Genomic DNA, 26,897 nt, shown 5'->3' on the forward strand with positions numbered 1-26,897 from the left:
GCCGGCCAGTGGTTAAGACCCTGCACTTTCACTGCAGGGGGGGCAGAGTCGATCCCTAGTCTGGGAACTAAGATCCCACATGCCGTGCAGCGTGGCCAAAAAGAAGAAGAAAAAAAAAAAAAAAAAAGCGGAATCTGCGCTTTCACAAGACCTCCAAGTGACTTGTGCGTGCATCAGTGTTTGAGAAACAGTAGTGTAACAGGTAATCCATATTCGTGCTTAACCAGTCGTCACATGATACCTATTATAGAAAAATGCCCCCAATGTAGGATCCAATCCAATATCATGCATTGTGTTTAATAATTGTCATGTCTCTTTAGTCTCCATTCATTTGGAACTAGTTTCTTAGTCTTTTTGTTATTCGTGATACTGGTACTTTTTTAAAGAGTAAGGGCCAGTGGTTTTGCAAAATGCTCCGTAATTTGACTCTTTTCTTCAAGATTAGATTCTGCTTATGTATTTCGAGGTGGTAGATAAATGATGTTGATTCTTCAAAGTCTGTCGCCTGGAAAGTCTTGAATGGCTGGGGGCTGGAATCATCTGGAGGCTCTGTATTCACATCCAGTGCCTGGGCTGGGGTGATCAGAGGCTGGGCTCCTCTGGGACTCTTAAGCAGAGTCACGCACACCAGCCTCTTCCCGGATTTGGGCTTCCTCGAAGAGCGTGGCAGCCTCAGGGCTCCGCGTGAGGGTGACAGCCAACAAGGCAGAGACACCGGAGGGCCTTTTGTGATTTAGCATCAGAAGCCCTGGGGCATCAGTAACGCATGTGCTATTGATTGATTCAGGCAGGAGCATGCCCAGATTCAAGGGGAGGAGACAGAGACACTGCTTCTTGCTGGGAAGAATGTCAAGGAATTTGTGGCTGTGTTTTGAAACTGCTACGGGTGGTGGCTGCCAGATTTCTCAGTTGTAAATGCACCGATCTCTCTTCGTAATTGCCGGTAATTGATCCATTAGGAGATTCCCGGAGATTTAAGAATCCATCCCCCAGCAGACTTTTATCCTTTAATCTTAGCATTCATTGATGGCTCCTCCACATTGATAAGTTGGGATTTAAGTTTCATAAAAATCTGAAACGTAACATATGCTCATCTCCCAGTAAATCAACATATACGTAATGATAACAGTGTTGGAATCTTGAAAACTTTTGTGGCAGGGATAAGCGTGCATGACCCAATTTGACAGGTGCTAAACATTTCATACTGATGTTAAGCGCCAAACGCTTGATAATTAGAATATCAACTGCAAAACCTGAAGGGGTGCTGCTCTCCTCGGTGTGTGTGGTTCTCTGGCTGTTTTATCCTGACTGTTCTCTGTCCTTCCAATTAAAGGAATACACTTAACGCATCATTGCACTTTTCATCATGATTGGAAGCCTTTGTGTCAAAGCTGGTCCTAGGCGAAGTGAGATCAGCTGAGGGAAATCTTCCCTTTTTGGCACTTCAAACACAGCTGCAAATGACGGAGGGTGAGCGAGTTCCAAACTGAGGTGGAATCCAAGAATCTAAGCATTAACCTTTTGAGATGTTCCTTGTAAGGTGCAGGAACTCGGTATAGTTGATGCTTTCATCATATTTAAGACTTATGAAAATAAATCGTACACTCTGAAGGAAAGGCTGGTGTCGGCCCCCAGTATGTGTGACCTTCACATAGCCTTGAGTTGGCAGGCATGAGGGTCTATCTAAACATTGGGCTGTTTGGAATGTTCTTAAAATTATGCATAACTATCTTCTAAACCCCTAATTAGAAACGTTTCAATTGGGGGGTAAAATCTAGTTGAGTCCTAATGCGTTTAGAAATCGAATCCTGCCCAAAGCTTATTTCTAACAGATGCATATAGCAGAGGTCACCTCTCACGTGTAACTAGGGACTGCATACTGGTAAATTCTAGGAACCTGGACTCCAGATACAGTTGTCCTGATGGACTGACTTCTTTAAAATGAGACAGATGTTGCACGGGAAGAAAAAACTCTGAAAAATAGTCATCAACATTTTAACTGAAATGTCTCTGTGTGTGGGATGATGAGTGGTTTTCATCTTGAAAGAGGTTTTCTTGGTGTTTATCAGGATTTCTGCAAGGAATGTAATATGTATTAGTTATCACTTTTGTAACATGGATAAATTATAATTTGAAAGAAATTTATTATTAAAAAATGAAAACCAAACTAGTCCCATAAATTTTAGGAGCAGTGATTAAATATGAAGGCTGAAAGCACACCCCACCCCTCCCCATGCAGCTTCTCATAAAATCCCACCATTGACCACCTTCAAAACATGGTTTTGCTTTAGGCATTTTATTGTTCTGATTGCTAAAATGGGAGAAAAAAAAAAAGTGTGTTGCATTATCTCTTAAATATGTAGGCCATGCCTGGGGGCGTACATACTTGGAAAAAGATTTCAGATGATTCTGATAAATAGAATCATATACATGTCTTCAGGAGATGTTTTCTTCACTGATCAAAATTCACACATTTCCTTTTGTAGAATTAATAGGTCCAGGGCTTATTTTTCTTTCCAGGGAAATGGTCATTCCTACCCAAACGACTAGGGGTCATGGCTTATATGCCAAAGCAAAAAAATGTGTTTACTCATATTCAGTCTAAAGATTCACAAGGAACATTGAGGGAGAGTCCTGCTTTTGTCATGGCCAGAGCTAGCCCTGGCTGGGGGAGGCCTCTTTTGGCGGACCCCCAGGCCTTTGGGGACGGCAGATGCTAGGCTTCCTGTGTTCTGATCCTCTGTGCCGCTGTTAGGACCGCATGTTTCTAAGGCAGGCTTGAGTCCTGGAAAGACGAAGGGTGGCAAAGAGAGAAAAAAAAGAACTTCGGGAGAAGTTGTACACCTAAATTGAAGGAGGAGGAAAAGAAAAACAAAGGAATATCATGTATGGAGTGTGCCTTATCGTTGACACAGAGTATGCTTCTTTAATGTTATTCTAGATTTCTGTCACAGAAGTGTAAACTTTTTGTTTGCGTGTGAGCGAAGGACACATTGATCGGGGGAAAAAATTCTAGCTAAGCACTGGCTCTTCATTCAGTTAAGAATATTTGTAGGCATTTGTGTTACGTAAATCAGGTTACAGCTGTGTTTGGGAAAGTGTTTTCTTCTGACTTCAGAAAGTGTATGCTTGCGTTTCCCAAATGTTTGCAGGTACAAATTGATAAAAATCGCACCTGGAGTGTTTTTAAAGGTTTGTAAACCAGAAAACAACATTTTATAACTGGGAATATGTGTTTGCACCATGAATGTAAGAGTGATGCAACTTTGGCTTAATTAGGAGAGGTTCACCTCATGAACTGATTGGGGAGAAAGTTACTCCATGAACATATGCGAATTTCTTTAATACCACTTGGTTCCAGTATGTTATCAAAGTTATTATTATTATTACTGTTATTATTACCACTTTTGGTCTTTGTTGAACATTAGGAAAACCAGGGCACTGATGTTGTATCCACAGTTTATGTCACTGAAAATGCCCATGGTTTGGGGTGGGTAGTTCTGAGGAGTTCTGAGGTACATTCCATTTTATAAAGTCTTGTTGATAAAGGTTGTCATTCACTGAAAGCTTGAAGTCAAGACCCAAAGTCAGTTATGTATTCCTCTATTTAGTGCACAGAGAACTGCAGAAATCACTGTGTATATCCCATTAACACTTGGGAAGGGGTCGGAAAATGTCTCCAGAAATTAAAGTTGGAAACTTAGAAAGAAAAAGAAAAACAGGAATTCTACCAATTGATAAATTCGTTGTAAACCAAATTTGGTTTCTTTTTTTTTTCGGTTGTAAACCAAAATTGAAGTTATTCTTCAAAAAGCTCATGGTGGGCTTCCCTGATGGTGCAGTGGTTAAGAATCCACCTGCCAATGCAGAGGACATAGGTCCGATCCCTGGTCCGGGAAGATCCCACATGCCACGGAGCAACTAAGCCTGTGAGCCACAACTACTGAGCCTGCGCTCTAGAGCCCACGAGCCACAACTACTGAGCCCGCGTGCCTAGAACCCGTGCTCCGCAACAAGAGAAGCCACTGCAATGCGAAGCCCTCACACCGCAACAAAGAGTAGCCCCCCCCAGCCACAACTAGAGAAAGCCCTCACGCAGTGATGAAGACCCAATGCAGCCAAAAATAAATAAATTAAAAAAAAAAAAAAAAAAAGCTCATGGTTAAGTCAGGGCCGCTGTCAAGCCGGAGCCTGTGGGATGGATGCCCATTGGGCCGGCTGTCTCTCCTGCCCGCTTCCCCCCCTCTCATTCTTCCTGGCTGCCCTTCTTCCTCTCCCCTGTGATGTAATGGACATGGTTTCATGCTGACGGGCGTCAGCAGGGCTCCGAACAAGACCCTGTAGCATGCTCCTGTGTCAGCCTCACAGCTCTGTGTGTTGAGGCTTGTGTCCGATAATGCATGTGAGAGCACTTAGAGGAATTTCAGCTACTGAGCAAAAGCCTCCCCCGATGAGGAAGTACATGCGTAAAGGACAGTCTGTTGGAGAGAAAGGGCTGGTGCCAGCAAGATGGGAGATAGCAGTGGACGTTGAGGCCTTGGTCTGGGAATGAGGCCTGGGTCTGCCGCTAGTGGTGTTGTGAATATGAGCGAATCTTTAGCCACAGGGCCTCAGTTTGTTCCTCTGTGAAATACAGGGGTGGCTGAAGTTATAACTAGGAGCCTTTTCAGCTCTGAGATTCTGAGTTTGGATGAACCAGAACAAACATGAAGCCTTAGACTATTTCCAGCGTCTAGCCTGAACCCAACTGTTGTCTCACTGTCAGTCGCTATTATTAATTCTAGTTAAAGTTTTCTATAAAAGACCCGTATTTAGTCATGGGGTAGTGCTGATTCAAGGACAGACAGCTGGAAAGGTTTCAGAGCTTTCAGTGGACTGTTCCCACCATAGCTAAACTCTGAAGTTATGCTGTAGATGGATGGTTCAAGCTACCTTGAAGGCAACTTAAGAGTCATACAGCCCCAAGGTAATGAGTATTTGTCTAAACACACTAGAGACACTGAAGCTGAAAGAAATATTTGGCCATTTTGTATTTATGTATTTTATTTTATTTTTTATGGTCATGTAATTTTATTTTATTAAAAGTTTTTTTTAATTTTCATTTTTTATTCAATTTTTAAAGGGGACCCTCCATTTACAGTTATTACAAAATACTGGCTATATTCCCCGTGTAGTACAACATATCTTTGTAGCTCATTTTATACCCAGTAGTTTGTACCTCTTAATCCTCTACCCCTGGATTGTCCTTCCCCGCTTCCCTCTCCCTACTGGTAACCACTGGTTTGTTCTCTGTATCTGTGAGTCTGTGTCCTTTTTGTTGTATTCCTTAGTTTGTTGTATTTTTAATTTTTTTAATTTTTTAACTTTATTGGAATATAGTTGATTTATAATGTTGAGTTAGTTTCAGGTGTACAGCAATATCGTTATGTATTTTGGAAAGAGATTGGAAATTTTATTTTGTCCCTCCTTTCCATGTTAAAGGTTTACTAAGGGGAGTATGCATTAATTTCCAACTGTCTTCCGGCTGTACCTCTGTTATGGGTCACGTAGTTATGAGAGATATGACATCACCAAAGAGGACATAATATGAATGGGGCTTAATATGAGTGGGTAATATCGGAGGCAGGCGGGCATGGTGACCAAGACATGCATGCTGGAATCAGGAAATCTGGGTTCAAATCTTTGTAAGTCAAGTACTTGGCATAATGTCAGCCATACTGCAAGTACCCAATAGTTGCAACTGTCATTGTTCAAGATGACAGGAATATACAAACGTATTAGTAATCTTCTCACAAGAAACACCACTGAACTCTTCTGGAGAACCAGCTTTTTAGAAAAGAATGACCTCATTCCCCTTAATTTCCTTTACCCATAGTATTTATTAATTCAGCTGAACCGAATGCTGTAGGTTTGAGTTGGGTACTAAAGTGAAATTTGCAGAGCCCATTCTTGTTTCCTGTTCTCTGCAAAGTATTTCCGGCAGAGGTGGACCGGTCATTTCCATACGTGGCCCCTGGTAGCACAGCGCGAAGGAAGGACTTGGGGAGGTGTTTATATGTATGGCTGCGTCCCGTGGGCATAAACATCCAGTTGTTGAGTGTAAGGAATCTGTGACTCTGAGCAGTAGTGCCAGACTTTGTTTGTGCTAGCACTCTTCAGAGACCTGAATAAGCGCTTCCTTACCTGACACACCTATGTGTGGAGTTTTGTTTTTTGTCATTGGATTGTCTGGTTTGAGTTTTTCTTATGTTGTAAATACGTAGGTGCAGTGAAGAAATTTTCTACCCTGAAAAAAATAAGTTTTGAGTAGACTTGATCTATTCCTTAAGATAAGTTCATCTTTTGCCCTAGAACAAAGGTGACATGATGTAGGGAAGTTAGGAGAGTCACACGATTTTGGAAAGAGACCTGGGCAGTATGGGAATTTGCATCCATGCCGTGGTTCTAGAATTGGAAAATCAGTGTTATATTTAAAGAAGACACACATTGACTACATAGAACAAGATCAGCTAACTTTTAACTTCTAGAATCAGATTGCCAAGAAAGAAGACAAAATTTTAAAGTAAATAATTTAGTGTTTCCTTCTCTTCTGAATTTAAAAAGAGTATCTTTTAAAATCATTTCTGTTGTTTCATAGAGAACCATGAGAGCACAGCTTTGTATCAATAGCTTTAAAAAAAAGAGAATTGAGAACTGAGGTTGTTGCATTGGCAGACAAGGTTAAATGCATATAAAAGGTAATGCATTCTTGAAACATCTAGAAGAACATAACACAATGATGGTGAGTCTATAATCTCCAGATTTACTCTTTCTAAACAGATATGGAACAGTATAATTGGTGATTTTTTCCCCTAAGAATTAAATTTTGTTTGTTTTTTAAACTGGCAGCGGGGGCTTTGGAATCAGAGTTGAGAGTTAAGATACCAACTGTGCCATCTTCAAACTGTGAAGACTTGGGCTGATTGTTTAGTCTTTAAGCTTTTATCATTTTAAACTGTGAGGAGCAATACGTACCTCAAAGGTTCTTGAGGATATTGAAGTGCTTCAGAGAAAGCCTACCACCTAGTAGGTGTTTATTAAGTAATGAATGATAGAGAAAGTAATTTAAATCTCAAATTTCAGTGCTGAAATGCGGAAGTAAATACGCAAAACAACTGTGTGATTCTAGGTGACTTTGGAATTTTGACAAGAGGCTCTGTTTATTGCTTCCCTTTAGTCCATTTCTTGATGAGCTTTTCCGCAAACACTTTTGATTAACTAAACACTGAATTTGAGGAATTCAAGACCTCAAGAAATTAATGACCTCTCAAAACAGTGGTTTAGTAGAGTAATAAGGGTCTGCATCCATTTTTATTATCACTATTTACTGGATGTGATCATATTTACAAATACAATAGCTACCATTTACTTCTGGTTACTATGTACCAAGTGCTGTACCAAATACTTTATGAATGTCTCATTTAATCCCAGTAATAACTTGAGACATAAGTATTATGGCTCTCACTATATAAATGAGAAGATGAGATACACTCTTTTAATAATATGTCTAAGCCTCCATAGCTGGGAAGACTTAAACGCCAGGATAGTACCTTTTCAAGTTAGCCTCTGTGCTTTTGAACCACCTAATTTGATGATAGGTTAGCTCTTTGAAATGCTAATACACATAGACTTTTTTGAGGGAATGGTTGGTCTTTAGAAACTTTGAAACATTTCATGCCTGATTAGAACTTGGGAAGATCCAAGGAATTGATTGCATATGTCCAGTGCCACTTTCTCTGAAATAATTTTTCTGGTGTTTCAATTTAGATTTTGGTCCATCCAAGACAAGTACAGAATGCTGTGGAATGACTGTCTAAATGGGGATTTCTCAGCCTTGACTATACAAAAGAATCACCTGGGGAGCTTTAAAATACAAACCACAGAAAAATAAAACAAACCCCCCCCCCTCCACAAAGCCCAGTCCCCATTCCTAGATATTCTCCTCCCTCCAGTTTTATTGAGATATAATTGACATATAACATTGTATCAGTTGAAGGTGTACAACATAACGATTTGATATGGGTATATATTGTGAAAAATTACCCCAATAAATTTAGTTACCATCCATCGTCACCTCACATAGTTACAAATTTTTTTTTCTTGTGATGAGAAGTTTTAAGATGTATTCTCTTAGCAACTTTCAAGTATATAATACAGTGCTGGTAACTGTGTTCACCATGCTGGATGTTACATCCCCAGAACCTATTTATCATATAACTGGAAGAAGTTTGTACCTTTTGGCCACCTTCATCCATCCCCAGAGCTGCCTCTGGTAACCACCAGTCTGCAGTCTGTTCTTTGTTTCTATGAGTTTGTTTGTTTGTTTTTTTTTCTTTTTTAAGATTCCACATATAAGTGAGATCATCAAGTGTTGTCCTTCTCTGTCTGACTTATTTCACTGAGGTTCAAGGTTCATGCATGCTGTTGCATGTAGCAGGACTTTCTTCTTTTTGATGGCTCAATAATAGTCTCCTAGATACTCTGATGTAAACTGAACGATGTCATAAGTCTTCTGGAGACTTCTGGAGGCCCAGCTCTGGGATGTCTCAGATCAGCCCCCCAGGAACATTGGAGTCACACTCTTGGGTCCCGGTTTGCTTGGTATTCTGGCTCTGCAGACCGGGGCTGCTCTCACACCTTACTGCCCTCACCCTCACCCTGTGTGGTGGTGGAGGAGAGTGGGGCAGGGAGGGGAAACCATTGTCAGCATTTGCCTCATTTCACTCAGTGCGATCTTCCAGGAAGGGCTGCTCGGAAGGTTATCAGCTATCCAGTGCCGGTTCTTGGGCTATAACCTTTCCACTGTTTATTTATGCTTTGGGTATATTGGCTCTGTGTTGTTTGGTTTCCTATTCGAGTAACATTCCAGAGCCATGTGCCATGTTTGTAAAGATCGAACATAAGTCAATGAGCTATATTCCCAGTGTTGGTCACACACAGGTGCTAGTTTCTTTTGATGGGATCAAGTTTTCCCACCTTTTCTTCTCTCCTTCACCATTGTCATCCTCTTCACACCCTAACTTCTCTCCTGTTCCCTCTACTTCACAACCTTCCTTAATTTGAACAATGAGAGATGGCAATAAATCCAGATGTGGATGATAGTCTAGACAGCAGAGGATTTTTCTTTTTAACATCTTTATTGGAGTGTAACTGCTTTACAATGGTGTGTTAGTTTCTGCTGTATAACAAAGTGAATCAGCTATACATATACATATATCCCCCTATCTCCTCCCTCCCACCCTCCCTATCCCACCCCTCTACGTGGTCACAAAGCACCGAGCTGATCTCCCTGTGCTATGCGGCTGCTTCCCACTAGCTATCTATTTTATATTTGGTAGTGTATATATGTCCATGCCACTCTCTCACTTCGTCCCAGCTTACCCTTCCCCCTCCCTGTGTCCTCAGGTCCATTCTCCAGTAGGGACAGCAGAGGATTTTGGGCAGATAAGTAGTTTGCTATTTGCCAGACTGCCCTATTGGAGCACAAAGTCTGTGGAAATATGGTATTAGCAGGTTACCAGTTGGAGCACAAAATTAACTTTTCACTAGTGAATATTTGTCCACAGTAATTTAAACCATTTTTTATTCCGTTTACACATGAGGGGGCAGTATGGTACTATAAAGCTAATGCTCTGTTGAAATTGTTTATTTCTGTTGGTATATAATAGTTTTTAGGTGAGAACTTTTAGACTGTGAATATAATTCTGACACGTTTGTTAGCTATTAAATGTGATACATATATGCGATACGTTCACTTGTACACACAGGTCATGTGTCTGTTTTTATTCATATACATAAATAATAATCTCCTTGTAACAGTGGGGCTTTCACACAGTGCCTTTTATTGTGAGTTTTATGTTTACGGTTTGTTTAATGCTAGCTGGCTTTCTTTGAGCATCTACCTTTAGAACACCAGCCCTCTGGAGATACAGTGTCGGGGTGATGTCTAAATATTTTATGTTATGACTTCTTTGAGGGCTGAAGGGACTCCAGTGTTGTTGGGGACAGGAAGCTTCCGAACTCAGGTCTTGGCAGCTATGAAAATTTTATTATAAATCACCTCTGTGTGATATGCTTCCCTTTATGGCACAGTTTGCTTTTCTCAAGAGAAAAAAAATATGGCTAAGCAAAGAAGCAGCACATTTTAATTAATGTTGTTATTGCTGATAGATGAATGACACTGAAGATAATCAAGGTGCTGATACTCTAGATTGCATAAATGGAAGGGAAATATTTAAGAGAAGTTGGAAGGTATTAAACAAATTGGTAAAATCTACAAAGCGTTTTCTGAAAAATGCTCGTGGGAATCCGAAAGGTAATTTCGTAAAGCACAGGCTATTTTTAAATGTGTAAAAAATATCTGCGATCATATGTTTCTGTTTATGTAGTCTGAAAAAAAAAATTGAGACTAGCATTTTGGCATAAATATAACTCTGTGTGAAATTGAATGGGATATTTGTTTTTAATGTTTTATCCCGATTACTTCCTTTGTGGATGAAGAGCTGTGGTATTGTCTACATCTGGTGAAGATGGTTATACTTGTTTAGTTTGGGCATGAATGTATCTTGAAATATAATGATTTGATGCTGCTTTTACTTAATTTTAATGAGAAATTTTATTTTGAAATCTCTGTTAAAAAATAAAGACTGATGACTTAATAACCTAAAATTTGAAGGCATGGATTTTTGGCCCCAGCAGTCCCTTTTGGATGAACTCCAGATGTTGTTCGGTACTGGTATACTGTTGCAAAACCCAGGTTTCTGTTCATGGAAAACAATTAATGTCCTTCATGTTTTGATGGCAGATTTTTAGGACCCTGCCTGATGCCACACTGCCTGACCCAGTCACCCTGTCAGCGTCACCCCCAAATGCTCCACCAAGGCAATCGAAGAGACAGGGCCAGAGGACTAAGAGACCCGTGGCTGTATATAATCTTTGTCTTGAACTGGAAGATGGTAAGATGTTAATTACATGTTTCTTCTTGACAGTCTGTTGAGAATATGGCAAAGTCTATGTCCCCAGGGCGGGCCATGGTTTTCCATCCTTTGGATTTTAACTTCTTTTCCCCTTAAGATTATGATTTTTGAGATTAACAGGGAGGGTAAAGCTTTCCTTGTCAGGGAGAGAATGCACGTTTCAGTTTTGTGTTTGTCTTTGTTATTCACGGTTCTTTTTTTTTTACTTTGAAAAGACAGCTAAAATTTCTTTTTGGGGAGACTTGTGTGACCTCCTGTGAGGTTACATAACCCCGAGACAAATGGAAGAGGAACTAAAATGAAAGTAGATCTTTCATGAGAGGAGCACATTGGAGTCTGATGTTAAATGCATTGAGATCAAAGGCACGGGTCCCTGTGGCGCTGGGGTCTGTGCTTCTGCACCACCCGGTTTTCTGACTTTCTTGTAAGGCAGGTGTCTCATCCTGCAGCGGGGTGGCAAATGGACCACGGTCGGGGGCTCGGCTGAGTGGGCCGAGCTGCAGTGGGACTCTGACCAGTGGAAGTCCTTACTTTCCATCCAAGCCACCCCGTTCCAGCTCTCTGTTGTCACGTGGCCACCTTGACTCAGTATTGCCAGATTGCCTCGTTTTTACCGGAGCCTAGAAATTGGAATTTTAAACACTGATCCCTACAAAACAAGGCTGTGAGCCATGGCGAGACCCCAGTTGCTAATTTGTAATCACGTAGTTATTGGCATGGAAAATAAGCTCGAAACTACCAAGGTTTTATTGGTTTGGAGGTGTGAGCTGATTGTCAAAGGGAAGGAGGAAATGAAGATAGAAACATACAGTACCTCCATCATAAGCAGCGGTATAATGAAATGTCACATAGCTAATATCCAAAGACCCATGCAAGTAGGTGACACCTGTCTTTAACTAACTCTCAGGGGGTCTGTACAGGAGGACTCAGAATGCCTCCTGTGGTGTGTGTGTGTGTGTGTGTGTATATATATATATATATAAATAAACACTTATATAATATATTACATATACACACACACACACACACACACACACACACACGTTAGTTTTACAATCAGGTCCTCATTTTCCAGAGAAAGGGCATGATTTATTAAAGTCAACTTGTACTTTCAGAGCTTCCTTTTAGCCCTTAGTTTCAGCTTCTGAGCCCAGCCAACTTCTTATTCTCTCTCTCCTTTCTCGTGTTCACTCTCTCAACAGAGTTGCTAATAAGGAGTAAAGCTGACTGGTTTGAATTGCGCCTTGTCTTATATCTCACTTGTCCTCTGGTGGAAGTGTTAAAAAATTAGTGAACGAGGCAAATGTTGGAAAGTAGGATGGGAGCAAAATCAAGGCGACGTAAAACAATACGTACTTGGGCTCATCGGCCCTTGAGCAAAACTGAATTGACTCTATTTCATAAAGGAAATGACCAAAGAGGGAATCACATCTACTTTGGGGGGTACTTTTAGGAATTGAATCAGAATATCCAGTCATGTGTACATAGTTTACTAATCTTTTGATCATTGGGTTGCTGAATGATTATTATTAATGGGTAAGAAGCTGCTGAAGTGGTATTTAGCACATCTTTTATGGAAATACTCAAAATGGTGTGCAATCATAGCTCTCCTAATTTTTAGGCCATATAAAAATTCTTTAAAACTCTTTAATTATAAGGGAAAAAAGAAGATGGACAAACATTTAATTCCTATAGTCTGTTTTTATGTTCACCGTCTATATGATGTTTTATTCTACATTTTGTCTTTTTATAACTTTACATTGATCCTTCTGGATTGCAGCCTTTGATTTTTTTGGAAGTTGTTAGAATCAGAAAAGCCCATGATTTTGGTCATGGGGTGATTTTGTTTTATCTTACAGGTCATAAGATAAAGCAATTAAAACCTGTTATTTATCCTCTCCGCTCCCCCCCCCGCCCCCCACCAATTATTTGTAGCTAAGCTTTAGTGAAACTCAAGTTGTGTGAAAAATAATTATTTCAGGGAGAACAAAGTGGGATCCATATTTTGCATATTCTAAAAAAAGAAATAAATGAAGAGGTGGTGAAAATGCTTTTGAAAGGAAGCATACAGGGAAAGGATATTAAAAGGCTATGTTATTGATTATTACTTAGCACATTGAAAACTCTACCCTTTCAAAAAAAAAAAAAATCTCTTCTTATCACCAGGACTTAAATGTTTTTCAGTAGCCCGAGTCATCTAATTGTCAACTCTATTTGAAATTTTCAAAAGTTTAATCTTTTTATGTACTTTTTCTTATTGATGGTAGTTGAGTCACTTCCCATGTTTATCTAGTTTTGGTTAAGGTATGCATTATTAGCCAACTTTGGTTGATGATTTTTCCAAATTTTTTAGTTTATTATGAGTCTGATAGAAGGTTTAAATGCAAATATGTTTCCACCTTTCCCCTCTCCCCATTTATTCACTGTAGTACAAGTTAAATTTGACTTAATAAAATCCAGGACAAATTATTTTTGTTTAAAGTTAGGTAGATTATTTGCCAAGATTCAAGGAACTAGTTTGGATGACTGGAGATTTTCTTCAGCTGTATGATTTGGTCACAGATTTGGTATTTGAGTGAAGTGGTTTTGTGGTATGTTATTTCTTCTTCTGCATTGAGTAGGGTACGAAACCATACGATGGACCCAACAGGCAACCCTGGAAAACACTCAGAATTGGTTTCAGTTCAGCATTAGGCAGATCAGAAAGTCGTTATTAGCAGTCAGCAAGCCTGTTAGCATGAGCTGAAGTAGGATAGACCTAGAAGTGGAGAATCCTAGCTTAGCTGGTGTGAAATAGGAGAGACACCCTCTGCTGGTTAGACATCGTTTTTATTGTGTTTTTTTCAACCCCGCCCCCCAAGTTTAATTAAAGACACTTAGTATCTTTACTTTAACAAAGGCTTTAATTGGCATTGGCACATTTAGCCATACTGCATACACAATGCTCATTTATTTTCCTTTTTAACATGTGATTTAATGGTATTAAACTTGTCATTTAAAGAAGACTTTAAAATTCTAGTTACTTGCTTAAAGATCTCCGTTGATGATTAAGATGAACTGAAATGGATATATTATCTAGCTAGATTTCTTTAAATAGAGCAGCTGTTAAATTTTTTCTGAAATTCTTTTTATTATTTTGTAGAAGCCATATCGTTCATTTTCATATAGCATTTAATAGTCTCACAAACCTCAAAGCTGAGTAGATTTGGCAACATCAATTGTTGGGAAATAGCAAAATATGAGGTAGGCTGCTAAGTGCTAAAAAGAAGATGCAAAAATCAAAGACTTCCTTTTATTTCGTTCTCAGGTTATCTTTCTGTGTTTTCATTTCCTTAGAAGTGGTAGTAAAGTAACTCTAAAAAAGTTTAGTGTATGTTGTGTTTTTGTTTATACCTGCCCACTCCAAATTTATGTCCTTCCTACCTCTTTTTTTAATTATATAAGTTTCAGGTGTACAGCATTTATAATTTGACATCTGTATACACTACACAGTGATCGCCGCCACAGGTCTAGTTATCAGCCATCACCATACACCTGACCCCTTTTACCCCTTTCATCCACTCCCCAACCCTCTTCCTCTCTGGTAACCACTAATCTGTTCCCTGTATCTATGTGTTTGTTTTATTTTGTTCATTTGTTTTGTTTTTTAAGATTTCAGATGTGAGTGAAATCATATGGTATTTGTCTTTCTCTCTCTGACTTACTTCACATAGCAAAATACCTCCAACGTCCATCTATGCTGTCACAAATATCAAGATTTCATTCTTTGTCATGGTTGAGTTGCATGCATACATATGCAATATGTATGGTACACATATATATATTCATCTATTGATGGACACTTACATTGTTTCCATATCTTGACTATTGTAAATAATGCTGCAGTGAAAATTGGGGTGCGTGTGTCTTTTCGAATTAATGTTTTTGTGTTCTTTGGATAAATACCCAGAAGAGGAATAGCTGGGTTATATGGTACTTCTCTTCTTAACTCTTTGAGGAACCTCCATACTGTTTTCTGTTTTCCCTAGTGGCTGTACCAAGTTACATTTCCAGAAACGGTGTACTAGGGTTCCCTTTTCTCCACATCCTCTCCAGCATTTGTTATTTATTGTCTTTGTTAATAGCCATTCTAACAGGTATGAGGTGATAGCTCATTGTGGTTTTGATTTGCATTTTCCTAACAATGGATGATATTGAACACCTTTTCATGAGTCTTTTGGCCATCTCTGTGTGTTCTTTTGGAAAACGTCTGTTCACATCCTCTGACCATTTTTCAGTTGGGTTGTGTAATTTATTTTTTTTTGCTTTTGTTGTTAAGTTGTATGATTTCTTTATATATTTTGATATTTTTAGATATTAATGCCTTATTGGATATGTGATTTGCTAATATCATCTCCCATTCAGTAGGTTGCCTTTTCATTTGGTTGATGGTTTCCTTCACTGTGCAGAAGCTTTTTAGTTTGATGTAGTCTCATTTGTTTATTTTTCCTTTTGTTTCCCTTGCCTTTGAAGTCAGATCCACAAAAACATAGCCAAGACCGATGTCAGTGATGTTACCACCTCTGTTTTCTTCTAGGAATTTTATGGTTTCAGCTCTTACATTCAAGTGTTTAATCCATTTTGAGTTGATTTTTGTGTGTGGTGTAAGATAGTGGTCTAGTTTCATTCTTTTGCATGTTGCTGTCCAGTTTTCCAAATGCCGTTTATTGAAGAGACTGTCATTCTCTATTGTATGTTATTTGCTCCTTTGTCATAATTTAATTATCCATGTATGTGAAGGTTTATTTCTGGACTCTCATTCTGTTCTATTGATCTGTGTGTCTGTTTTTGTTCCAGTACCACACTGTTTAGATTACTATAGCTTTGTAGTATAGTTGCAAGACAAGGAGTGTAATACCTCCAGTTTTGTTGTTCTTTCTCAAGATTGTTTTGGCCATTTGGGGTCTTTTGTGGTTCCATACAATTTTTGGAATTATTTGTTCTGCTTCTGTGAAATATGCCATTGGCATTTTGATAGGGATTTCATTGAATCTGTAGAGAGCATGGATATTTTAGCAATATAAATTCTTCTAATCCATGAGCATGGAATATCTTTCCATGTATTTGTGTTTTCTTCAGTTTCTTTCCAGTGCCTTATAATTTTCAGTTTACAGGTCTTTCACCTCCTTGGTTAAATTGATTTCCAGGTATTTCATTCTTTTTGTTGCAATTGTAAATGGGATTGTTTTCTTAGTTTCTGTTTCTGGTAGTTTGCTATTAGTGTATATAAATGCCACAGATTTCTGTATATTGATTTTGTATCCTGCAACTTGAATGAATTCATTTATTCTGTTTTTTTGGTGGAGGCTTTAGGGTTTTCTCTATATGGTATCATGTCATCTGTGGGTAGTGACAGTTTTACTTCTTCCTTTCTGGTTTGGATGTCTTTTATTTCTTTTTCTTACCTAATTGTTGTGGCTAGGACTTTCAGTACTATGTTGAATAAACGTAAGGCGAGAGTTGGCATCCTTGTCTTTTTCCTCATCTTACAGGACAAGCTTTTAGCTTTTCACTGTTAGGATATGATGTTAGCTGGGGGTTTGTCATATATGGCCTCAATTATGTAAAGGTACATGTCCTCTATACCAACTTTGTTGAGAGTTTTGAATTTTGTGAAATGCTTTTTTGGCATCTGTTGAGATGATCATATGGTTTTTATCCTTAATTTTGTTGATGTGATGTATCATGTTGATTGATTTATGGATGTTGAACCAATCTTACATCCCTGGAATAAATCCCACTTGATCATGATGTAAGATCCTCTTAATGTATTTAATGTATCATTGGATTTTGTTTGCTAATATTTTGTTGAGGATTTTTTTCATCTATGTTCATCAAGGATATTGGCTTGTAATTTTCTATTTTTGTGGTGTTCTTGTTTGGTTTTGGCATCAGGGTAATGCTGGCTTCATAAAATATGTTTGGAAGATTTCTCTCTTCTTCAGTTTTTTTGGAAGAGTTTGAGAAGGATAGGTATTAAATCTTTGAGTGTTTTGTAGAATTCACCAGTGAAGCCATCTGCCTGGGCTTTTGTTTGTTGGGAGATTTTTGGATTACTGTTTCAACCTCCTTACTAGTAATCGGTCTATTCAGATTTTCTGTTTCTTCATGATTCAGTTTTGAAGATTGTGTGTTTCTAGAAATTGATGCACTTCTTCTAGATTGTCCAATTTGTTAGCTTGTAATTGTCTGTAGTTTCTTATGATTCTTTGTATTTCTCTGGTTGTTACTTCCCGTCTTTGATCTCTGATTTTATTTAGTTAAGCCCTCTCTTTTTTTCCCTTGGTGAATCTAGCTAAAGGCTTGTCAATTTTGTGTTTTCAGAGAACCAGATCGTAGTTTCATTGATCTTTTCTATTGTTGTTTTAATCTCTTTCATTTATTTCCACTCTTGATTATTTCCTTCCTTCTACTAATTTTGGATGGCGTTGTTCTTCTTTTTTCAGTTCCTTTGGGTGTGAAGTTATGTTGTTTATTTGGAGTTTTTCTTGTTTCTTGAAGTAGGCCTGTATTGCTATGAACTTTCTTTGCTACATCTTGTTGATTTTGGCATGTCGTATTTGTTTTTATTTATCTCTTGGTATTTTTTAATTTCTCCTTTGATTTCTTCAATGAGCCATTGGTTGCTCAGTAGCATGTTGGCTTATCTCCATGTTATTGTGGTTTTTCCTTTTGTTTCTTGTGATCGATTTCTAGTTTCATACCATTGTGGTTGGAGAAAATGCTTGATATGATTTCAGTCTTCTTGAGACTTGTTTAGAGACCTAACATGTAATCTGTCTTGGAGAATGTTCCATATGCACTTGAAAAGAGTGTGTATTCTGCTTTTGGATGGAATATTCTGTATTTGTATATATCTATTAAGTCCATTTGGTCTGATGTGTTGTTTAAATTCAGTGTTTCCATATTGATTTTCTGTCTGGATGATCTATCCATTGATGTAAGTGAGGTGTTAAAGTCCCCCACTATTATTGTATTGCCTTTAATATCTCTTTATGTCCATTAATATTTACTTTCCTATATCTTGGTGCTCCTCTGCTGGGTGCATATACATTTATAAATCTTATATCTTCTTGCTGTATTGACCCCTTTATCATTATGTAATGCCCTTCTTTGTCTTTTATTACAGTCTTTGTTTTAAAATCCATTTTGTCTGATATGAGTGTAGTTTCTCCAGCTTTCTTTCATTTCCATTTGCATGGAATGTCTTTTTAAGTCCCTTCACTTTGAGACCCTGTGTACTCTTTCTTCTGAAGTGAGTCTCTCTCCATTCAGCCATTCTGCCTTTGATGGGCAAATTTAGTCTATTTACATTTAAAGTAATTATTAACAGGTATGTACTTATTGCCATTATGTTAATTGTTTCCTGGCTGTTTTTGTAGTTCTTCTCTGTTCCTTTCTTCTCTTTCTTGCTTCCTTTGTGTCTTGGTGGGTTTTTGTGTGTGCGCGCGCACATGTGTGTGTGTGTTATGCTTACATTCCTTTGTCATTTTCTTTTGTGTGTTTACTGTAGGTTTTTTTCCTTGTGGTTTCAATGAGGTTTACATATAACATCTTATGTAAATAGTAGCCCATTTTAAGTTGGTACCCTCTTAAAGCTTTGGAATGTGTCCAAATTTATCTTTTTACTCCCCCCATCACATTTTATACCTTTGATGACACATTTTACATCTCATTTTGTGCATCTTTTAACTAATTATTTTAATTTTAGTTAAGTTTACTACTTTTGTCTTTTAACCTTCATGTTTGCATTTTAAGTGGTTTCACTACCTGTATTATATATTTACCTTTTCCAGTGATGTTTTTACTTTTATGTGTTGTCTCATTATTAGTGCCATTTCTTTTCAGCTTAAAGAAGTCACTTTAGCATTTCTTGTAGGGCTGGTTTAGTGGTGATAAACTCCTTTAGCTTTAGCTTATCTGGGAAACTCTTAATCTCTCCTTCAATTCTGAATGATAACTTTGTGGGTACAGAATTCTTGGTTGGAAGTTTTTTCTTTCAGCACTTTGAATATGTTGTGTCACTCCCTTCTGGACTGTAAAGTTTCTGCTGAAAAATTTGCTGATAGCCTTATGGGGTTTTTCTTGTATGTAACAAGTTGTTTTTCTGTTGCTGCTTTTAGGATTGTCTCTTTATCCTTAACTTTTACCATTTTAATTATAATATGTCTTGGTGTGTGTCTTTTTGGTTTCATCTTGCTTGGAACTCTTTGGGCTTCCTGGACCTGGATGTCTCTTTCTTTCCACAGATTAGGGAAGTTTACAGCCACTATTTCTTCAAATAAGTTTTCTGGCCCTTTCTCTCCTTCTTCTCCTTCTGGGACCCCTGTAATATAAATATTATTCTTCTTGTTGTCTCAAAGGTCCCTTAAGGTATGTTCACTTAATTTTTTTTTCTTTTTACTGCTCTGTCTGAGTGAGTCCTATTGTTTTCTCTTCCAGCTTGCTGATTCATCCTCCTGCTTCATTTAGTCTGCTGATGAGCCCCTGCAGTGTATTTTTCAGTTCAGTTATAACTTCTGTTTAGTACTTGCTTATATTTTCTGTCTCTTTGCTGAAGTTCTCATTGTGTTCATCTATTCTCCCAAGTTCAGTGAGTACCTTTATGACTATTAATTTGAACTCTGTGACGGGTAGATTGCTTATCTTTGCTTCCTTTTGTTCTTTTTCTGAGGCTTTGTCTTTTTCTTTTGTTGGAACATATTCCCTTGTCTCCTCATTTTGCCTCATTTTGTGTTTGTTTCTATGTATTAGGTAAATCAGCTCTCTCTCCAGAATTGAAGGAATGGCCTCATTTAGGAGATGCCCTGTGGGGCTCAGAAGTGCATTCCTGACTGGCCACCAGAGCCAGGCATTCAGGGAGTGTCCCCTATGTGGGCTGCATGTGCCCTCTTGTGGTGGGAATGTGGCTGCTGGTGCAATGTCTGGTGGACGGGGCTGGGTCCCGGACCCTTAGTACCTTTTTATATAAAGAGAGACTGTTGTGTTTGTCCCCATATACAAGGAAAGTTCATGAGGCTGTATGAGGTATATTCTTTGCTATTTTCTCTTCAAGGCAGAAGAAACATTTTAAAGGAAGGTTTGGTGAGTGAGAAGAAGATTATCATCTGAATTTTGACTAAGCTCTCCCATTCTTCCTTTATGCTAGCTCTAATTTTAAACACAACTAGACATTCACAGGACTAGTTTTATTTGTATCTTCTTTGGTAATTAGGTATTCTTTGCCTGTCTTCTTTTGTACATGGTATAGCAGTTTGTTTATTTAGACAACAGAAAAGATATGACTTATAAAGAGTTGAAAACAAAATCATCTTGCAAGCCAATTGGCAGGATTTAATATTATTTTAGGGTAGTTCTTACTTGGGTATCGTTAGGTTGGCACTTTCCCACTTGGATCCCGGATGTGCTAACTGGAGCACATTTTGTTGAACATGTATTATTGTAGTCCTACAGTGTGGTAGAGAACATGACGAGGATGCAGAGCTTTATAAGCAAAAAAGTGAAAATACAACTGTCGAAGGGGAGGTGGGTTAACAATAAAGCAGGACCCTTTTCCTCCTTTCTTAAAGGAAGAGCCTATCCTGATATGCATCAGTCTGTAAAATCAGGGTGGGACAAATCTGTCTTGTAGGAGTCAAGAAGGCCATGGTAAAAGGCTGGTTAAGTAATTTAAGCTTAGGTGGATGTGGGCTTGAGTCAGCACTAGGAATTGAAAATAAAATGGATATCTGGTAGAAATGTTAAAGCAAGTTGTTGGGAATGTCTCCACTGACCAGGTGTGGAGGATGAAGGCAGCTAATCAACACAGAGGTCATCAGCCACATTGTAAGCTCATAGGTAAATCTTTTCCTTGTGTTTATGTCTTAGTTTTGTCCTGAGGCTTTTTTTTTTTTTTTAATTTATTTATTTTTGGGTGTGTTGGGTCTTCGTTTCTGTGCGAGGGCTTTCTCTAGTTGCGGCAAGCGGGGGCCACTCTTCATCACGGTGCGCAGGCCTCTCACTGTCGCGGCCTCTTGTTGCAGAGCACAGGCTCCAGACGCGCAGGCTCAGTAGTTGTGGCTCACGGGCCCAGTTGCTCTGTGGCATGTGGGATCTTCCCAGACCAGGGCTCGAACCCGTGTTCCCTGCATTGGCAGGCAGATTCTCAACCACTGCGCCACCAGGGAAGCCCTGAGGCTTTTTTTTAATATATATCTTTAGACCATCTTTCCATCAAAAGGAAGAAATCATCTCATCTCGTTAGTGTCTTCAGTACATATTGTTATATGTAACTTGTTTAGAAAATAAGTTTGGTATAAATAGTGTATGTGGAAAGCCAGTGGACAGAGAAATGTTAAGTAATGACTGAAACGTTATGTCTTCTTAGAGAAAGATTAGTCTCATAATTATGAACAATGTAGAGCTCAGTTTTCTCCTACTTTACCTCGCAGACTTATATCCATTCAGTCACAGGCTTCTGTAAAGGATGGGCGGCCCCCACCATACTCAAAGATGTTTATTTCTGTAGAAGTCAAGGATGGAGAGCTGACAGTCACGGCAACTATGCACTCTCTAATCTCAGTTCCCAAGAGAGTATCTTTACAGGGGTAGATTGGGAGTTTGGGATTGACATGTACACACTGCTATATTTAAAATAGATAACCAACAAGGACCTACTGTATATCACAGACATCTCTGCTCAGTATTCTGTAATAACCTAAATGGGAAAAGAATTTGAAAAAGAATAGATACATGTGTATGTATAACTGAATCACTTTGCTGTATACCTGAAACTAACACAACATTGTTAATCAACTGTGCTCCAATAAAAAAAAAAAAAAAAAAAAGAAATGACCTTCATGAAAACATGCGTTCGTAAGTGAATTGTTACTACCCCGTCCTCCCTCAAATTGTATCAGGACACTTATGTGAGAGAAGAATCACTGTAAACCATTGTTGATGTGGATTTTAAGAGACCTTCTACAGCTATTGACATTTCCTTATAGACATATCTGATCAGCTTGCAGAGATTAATAATCAACCCAAGTAACAGGCCGCAAGCAGATCTTTGTCTTATGCTTGGTAATCTTCTCTCGATTCTTACCATTTTTTTGCGTGATGCTTCATGGGTAGATTCTGGCTAATAACTTTCCAAGGGCCGAGCCATCTTGCCACCTCCTCTGAGCAAAGTCATGATTCCTTGGCATGGAATTACTTTGTTGTGAAGTTAAATCTAAGACCGGGCTTGAATCCAGTGACAGGCTCTGTCGACAGATTATTTCTCACTTTTACCGTGATGAGATCAATGGGTTGGAAAAGGCAGCCAGAAATGTCAGGGCTGTGATTGAGTTGTGACCTGCCCATAGATCATGCCTGCTGCTTCCCCTGCACGGGCGTCTCCCCAGACGCCTCCTCAAAGCTCAGCCCCCCTAATGTTATTGACAAAGCACGAGGCACCTTCTTGTATGACTTCCTCTATAATCTTAACTATGCTCCTGTGTGGGATGAACATTTCCCCCTCTCTCTGGAGGGGGAAGAAAAAAAGTCTTATTTAATGCCTTAAAAAAGTTCATGGCAGGTAACTAGAATTTATAGAAGAGAGAAAAATTCTTTAAAGCTTGTCTCCGTGTGGTGTGGGTTTTTTCTTCACTTCTAATAGCTTTTATTTTAATTTCTAGTTCTGAATTCAAGCAGCTGTCACTCTCTTTATAGCCCTCTTTGAAACACTTAACAACGTAGGAGGTAGCCGGGCTGTCTAAGAAACATCTTTTCAAACCAACCGAAGTATTGTTTATCCTGAATGAAATAGAATTTTTAAGGCTGTCAGGAGTGACTGATTTGAAACGTTTCCTTTGGTAGCTAGGAAGATGAGGAGAAATCTTGAAGGGGAAGGTATTATCTCAGTGTGGCCAATTCCAAGCAATTGTTATTACTCAGAAAACTCTTATGGACCATGATAAAAAATTACCAGGAGATAAGAGTGCTGTCTACAGTTAATATAACCAAACAAACCTGTGGCCAGTTTATTTGTACTTACTGAATCCTTCCCAGCTGTTGAGGAAAAAGAAATGAGTGAGATTGAGTCAACTGTGAAGGCTACTCCTGTAACTAGTTGTCTCTCCTTGCCTTTTATGAACTCTGGGTCGCAACTTTGCAGTCTGGCTCCTTCTAAATGCTCATTCTGCTTGGCATGGCATTCTTGTGTGTCTTCTAGGCAGTATTTAGAAGGAGTCCAATGTCAACCTTGGATGGGAAAAAAAAATCTTCAAGCCTATTATGGTGAATTATACGGCTGACATTTTCCATGTACTAATATTTATTCTCTGAACTCAGCAACATGAGTCTTTGAGCTTGAATTGTGATGATGGCTGTGGTTTTATTTTTCTCTTTGGGTCAGAATAGAAATAGTGACTCTTTAAGTCTCTGGTTAGTATCTTAGTTATTTTAAAGGTGGGCTCTTTTTCTTAAAAATTTTAATAGTTAATGCGAGAACAGGATACAAAATTTGGAGGGTAATAATAGTGCACAGTTACAGATACCATACTATATGCCAGCTACTGTTGTTAGCAATATTTATTAAACTTAGGTAATCCTCATAACAATCCTATCGATAGTATTATTATCCGTATTTTATAATTGGGGAAACTGAGGCTCAGAGAAGGTCAGTAGCTCACCTGAGTCTCCCGGCTAGTGAGTGACAAAGCCCGGATTAACCAGTCCCATTCCAGAGTCTGGGCTCCTTACCACTCTGCTCAAGTGCCTCAGCAAATGGTCTTCTCTTCTCTGGAGTTTTCCATGGCCAGTCTTTTCAGAGATGTCATGTGCCTTTCAAACAATACATTGATTTATTTTTTTTTTAATTTTAAGAGTGATTCTTAGTTTTTCCATTAAAAACAGTGGCTAGTTTTGTTGTAAAGGAATCAGAGTGATGGTTTTGATGAAGGAGATGAAGGAGAGGAAAGGGCCAGAGATGAGGATGGATTTAAACCTGGGACACAATACACTGTAACAAAAATGGGTCCTCTAAGAGAAAGGGGGACGCTCATTTTTATGGGCAAGGAGAAGGAAAAGCAATCATTTTATTTCAGTATTATATTTATTTTATCATGATGTATATACCCATTTACCTAATTGAACAAATATCTGGTCTTACGTTTGTTGCGGTAAAGTGAAAAGTCTCCATTCAATCCCATCAACTCAGTCCCTGCAAACCAAATCTGTAACCACTGCTATTAATAGATTGAGCCATGTCAGAGGGCCAGCTCTCAGTTCCAAAGTTATCTAATATCGGCAATTTCAAATGTTTTTTCATTTACATGTCATTTCAACCTATAGTTTCTTAAAGCCTTTCAAAGTTAAAATTCCAAATGGGATTGCTGGCCACTGTTATTAAGAGGGTCGTATCACATGAAACTGCTCTGCTGTTTGTCTGTGTCAAAACTGATTGAATAGCAGCAGTTTGACTTGATTCAACCTATAGTTTCTTATTTTTCCTTCTAGAATCCTTCATGTACATATAAGCAGAGATGAATATAGATTTTTATATATCCCCTGTGTGCTCAAAAGCTAGTTGTGCACCGTATTTTAAAAAAACTTTATATCTGGTATTGTTTTCATATCAATACAAAGAGAGTGCCCTCTCCTTTTTCACTGCTGTATAGTATTCTGTGTGTTCTGTTGTGTGGGTGTGCTCCTAAAGGCCTTGTTCTACAGCCAAACACAAGCAGATGATACAGGTCCTCAGTAATCACACACAGGCTTCTAGCCTTCCAAGGATCACAGAAATGTGTCCACAGAAATAATACACATGGTGTGATTTTGAATGACTAAAGTAAGTTATAAAACAGAATTTCAGAATAGCCTCACTTCTAAAGGGAAAACTATGTGAATAAATGTATAAGCATAGCAATAAATCTGGAAGAATATTAATCAGTTATGACAGTGGTTTTCTCCTTAGGAAGTGAGAGAATGATGATTTTCTTCTTTAAACATATCTGTATTTCTTTTTCCTTGTTATACACGTGTACATATATACACATATATAAATGCACATGTACACACATGCATCATGCATACAAGTGTGTGTATTTAAGTTACAAAAGTTTCAGCCTAAAACTGATGCAAGTTGTGCTTGTTATTTGGCATGTTGGGTGTAAATTGAAGATTTTGAAGTAGAAAGAATGAAGCAGAGCCCGAGAAAAAAGCATATGGAGTCCCGCTAGCATGAGTTGACCTGGAGAAATTTCATTGGCACTTCATTGAGAATAGGGAGCGGTCACTGCTTAGCGTTTTCCTGTTGGATTTAATGCGTCTTTCACCTTCTACCTGGGCTGCTCTCAAAGGCACATTGTCCTAGCATTTTGGGGATCACTATCACTGGAAATACTTAGGCCACAAAAGAGTTTTATTGACTAGTAGACTTATTTGTGGTTCCATTTGGATTTAACCTAACCTGGATTTGAATTCCTGTTCTCTTCTTACTGTCTTGTATGATCTAGGCAAATTCCCCTCGAAGCCTCATGAGTTTGGGTCAGTAAACTTCCACCTGGTTTTTGCCAAGAACAAATGATTTAATGGCTGTAAACCACCCAATATTTAGTAACTACTCAATTTTAGCTTAGATTTTCCTGAGGGCCTGATGTGTAAAATAGAGGGCTTCAAATATATTTTCCTATGTGGTATACTTTCCAAGAAAATGTAACTTAGTCTTTTGTTTTTGGTTATTTTTGTCCAGCTTAATAAGTTTATTGGTTGCTATCTTAAACTGGCAGTTGATAATAATTTACATTGTTCAGGTGAAAAGAATGATGTGATGGGGGAGGAGGATAGGTAAGTAGCTAGGAGTCCAACAACCCTCCTTTCTCAGCTGGACTGGTGTGTGCTTTAAATTTCCTGAACTGTCAGAATGTCAGGCTTCCTCAGAAGTTTATGCAAGACAGCTTGATTCAGTATCTGATTACTTTTTGGTTCCTAAGGATAATCGTAGATGGTGGTTATATTTTTTGTTTATATAGGCAGAAATCTCAGTCTGTAAATAATGCCCCTGGGCTGTGATTATGATATAAAAATGCTCTCTGCTCTACAGAGTAAAGCAATTTGCTTTGACTTCTATTGACATTGCAGCTGAACTGGTCTTCTTCACTTTGTAATTGAATTGCTTCAGCCTTCCATTGACCTTGTAAGTCGCAGAGGTGGTTCCTGGAGTTGTAACCTAATGCCTGTTAGCTGCTGCTGTAACGTTATAATGGGGTCTGTATTTTATGTCATGCGATTAGAACACAGCTGATTCCCTCATCAGCATTTCCTAGCATACACTTTTGGCATGTCTTAGCCATTCGGTAGCTTTTCAGGCAGGCATTATGCTTAATTTTTAATATCTTCAGACAGTAGAAAATAAAATCTGCTTTATAATTGTATGGCAATTTCATTACATCTTTTCATGCCTTACTGTGACAGTTTAGGTTACAGTTTAGGAGTTGACTTCTCTCTTATTCAGTTTTCTGGGGGGGGATGTATATCTATGTGTACTTTTGTTTTTTGGACTTTTGGGACTGGGGGTGGGAGGTTATTTTATTGAGAGTCACATTTCCCTTTCCTAGACATGATTTCAGATAAAGAAATTATATTACCCAAGGGAATTATTCTTAGCTAGACACTGACTGTCATTAACCTGCATGTTATTTAGCTTTATCATGGTTCCCATCATGGTTTGTCTTGTTTGATGAGGGCCAAATGAAATGAGAGGAACTGGGACATCTTGCCCCATCGCCCCCAGCATGACATTGCTTTAACTTGCAGCAGAGCCGAGAATTGGGGTCAGTGGGACTTTAGGAACCTTTCCTTCCACTTGGCAATTGTAACTGG

The 26,897-nt window shown here is 38.6% G+C and overlaps 1 protein-coding gene across 4 annotated transcripts in view; it reads left to right on the plus strand.

Moving 5' to 3' along the window:
* ARHGAP10 (Rho GTPase activating protein 10) overlaps positions 1-26,897 on the plus strand; it is a 328,794-nt gene that overhangs the window by 264,372 nt on the left and 37,525 nt on the right. For all 4 annotated transcript variants that reach the window (XM_059922584.1, XM_059922586.1, XM_059922585.1 and 1 more), the window contains one exon: positions 10,844-10,994. In XM_059922584.1, the coding sequence (XP_059778567.1) occupies positions 10,844-10,994 (151 nt within the window). The remainder of the gene's footprint in view (positions 1-10,843; positions 10,995-26,897) is intronic.

This window comes from Balaenoptera ricei, chromosome 5, assembly GCF_028023285.1.
Source record: "Balaenoptera ricei isolate mBalRic1 chromosome 5, mBalRic1.hap2, whole genome shotgun sequence".
Taxonomy (NCBI): Eukaryota; Metazoa; Chordata; class Mammalia; order Artiodactyla; family Balaenopteridae; genus Balaenoptera; species Balaenoptera ricei.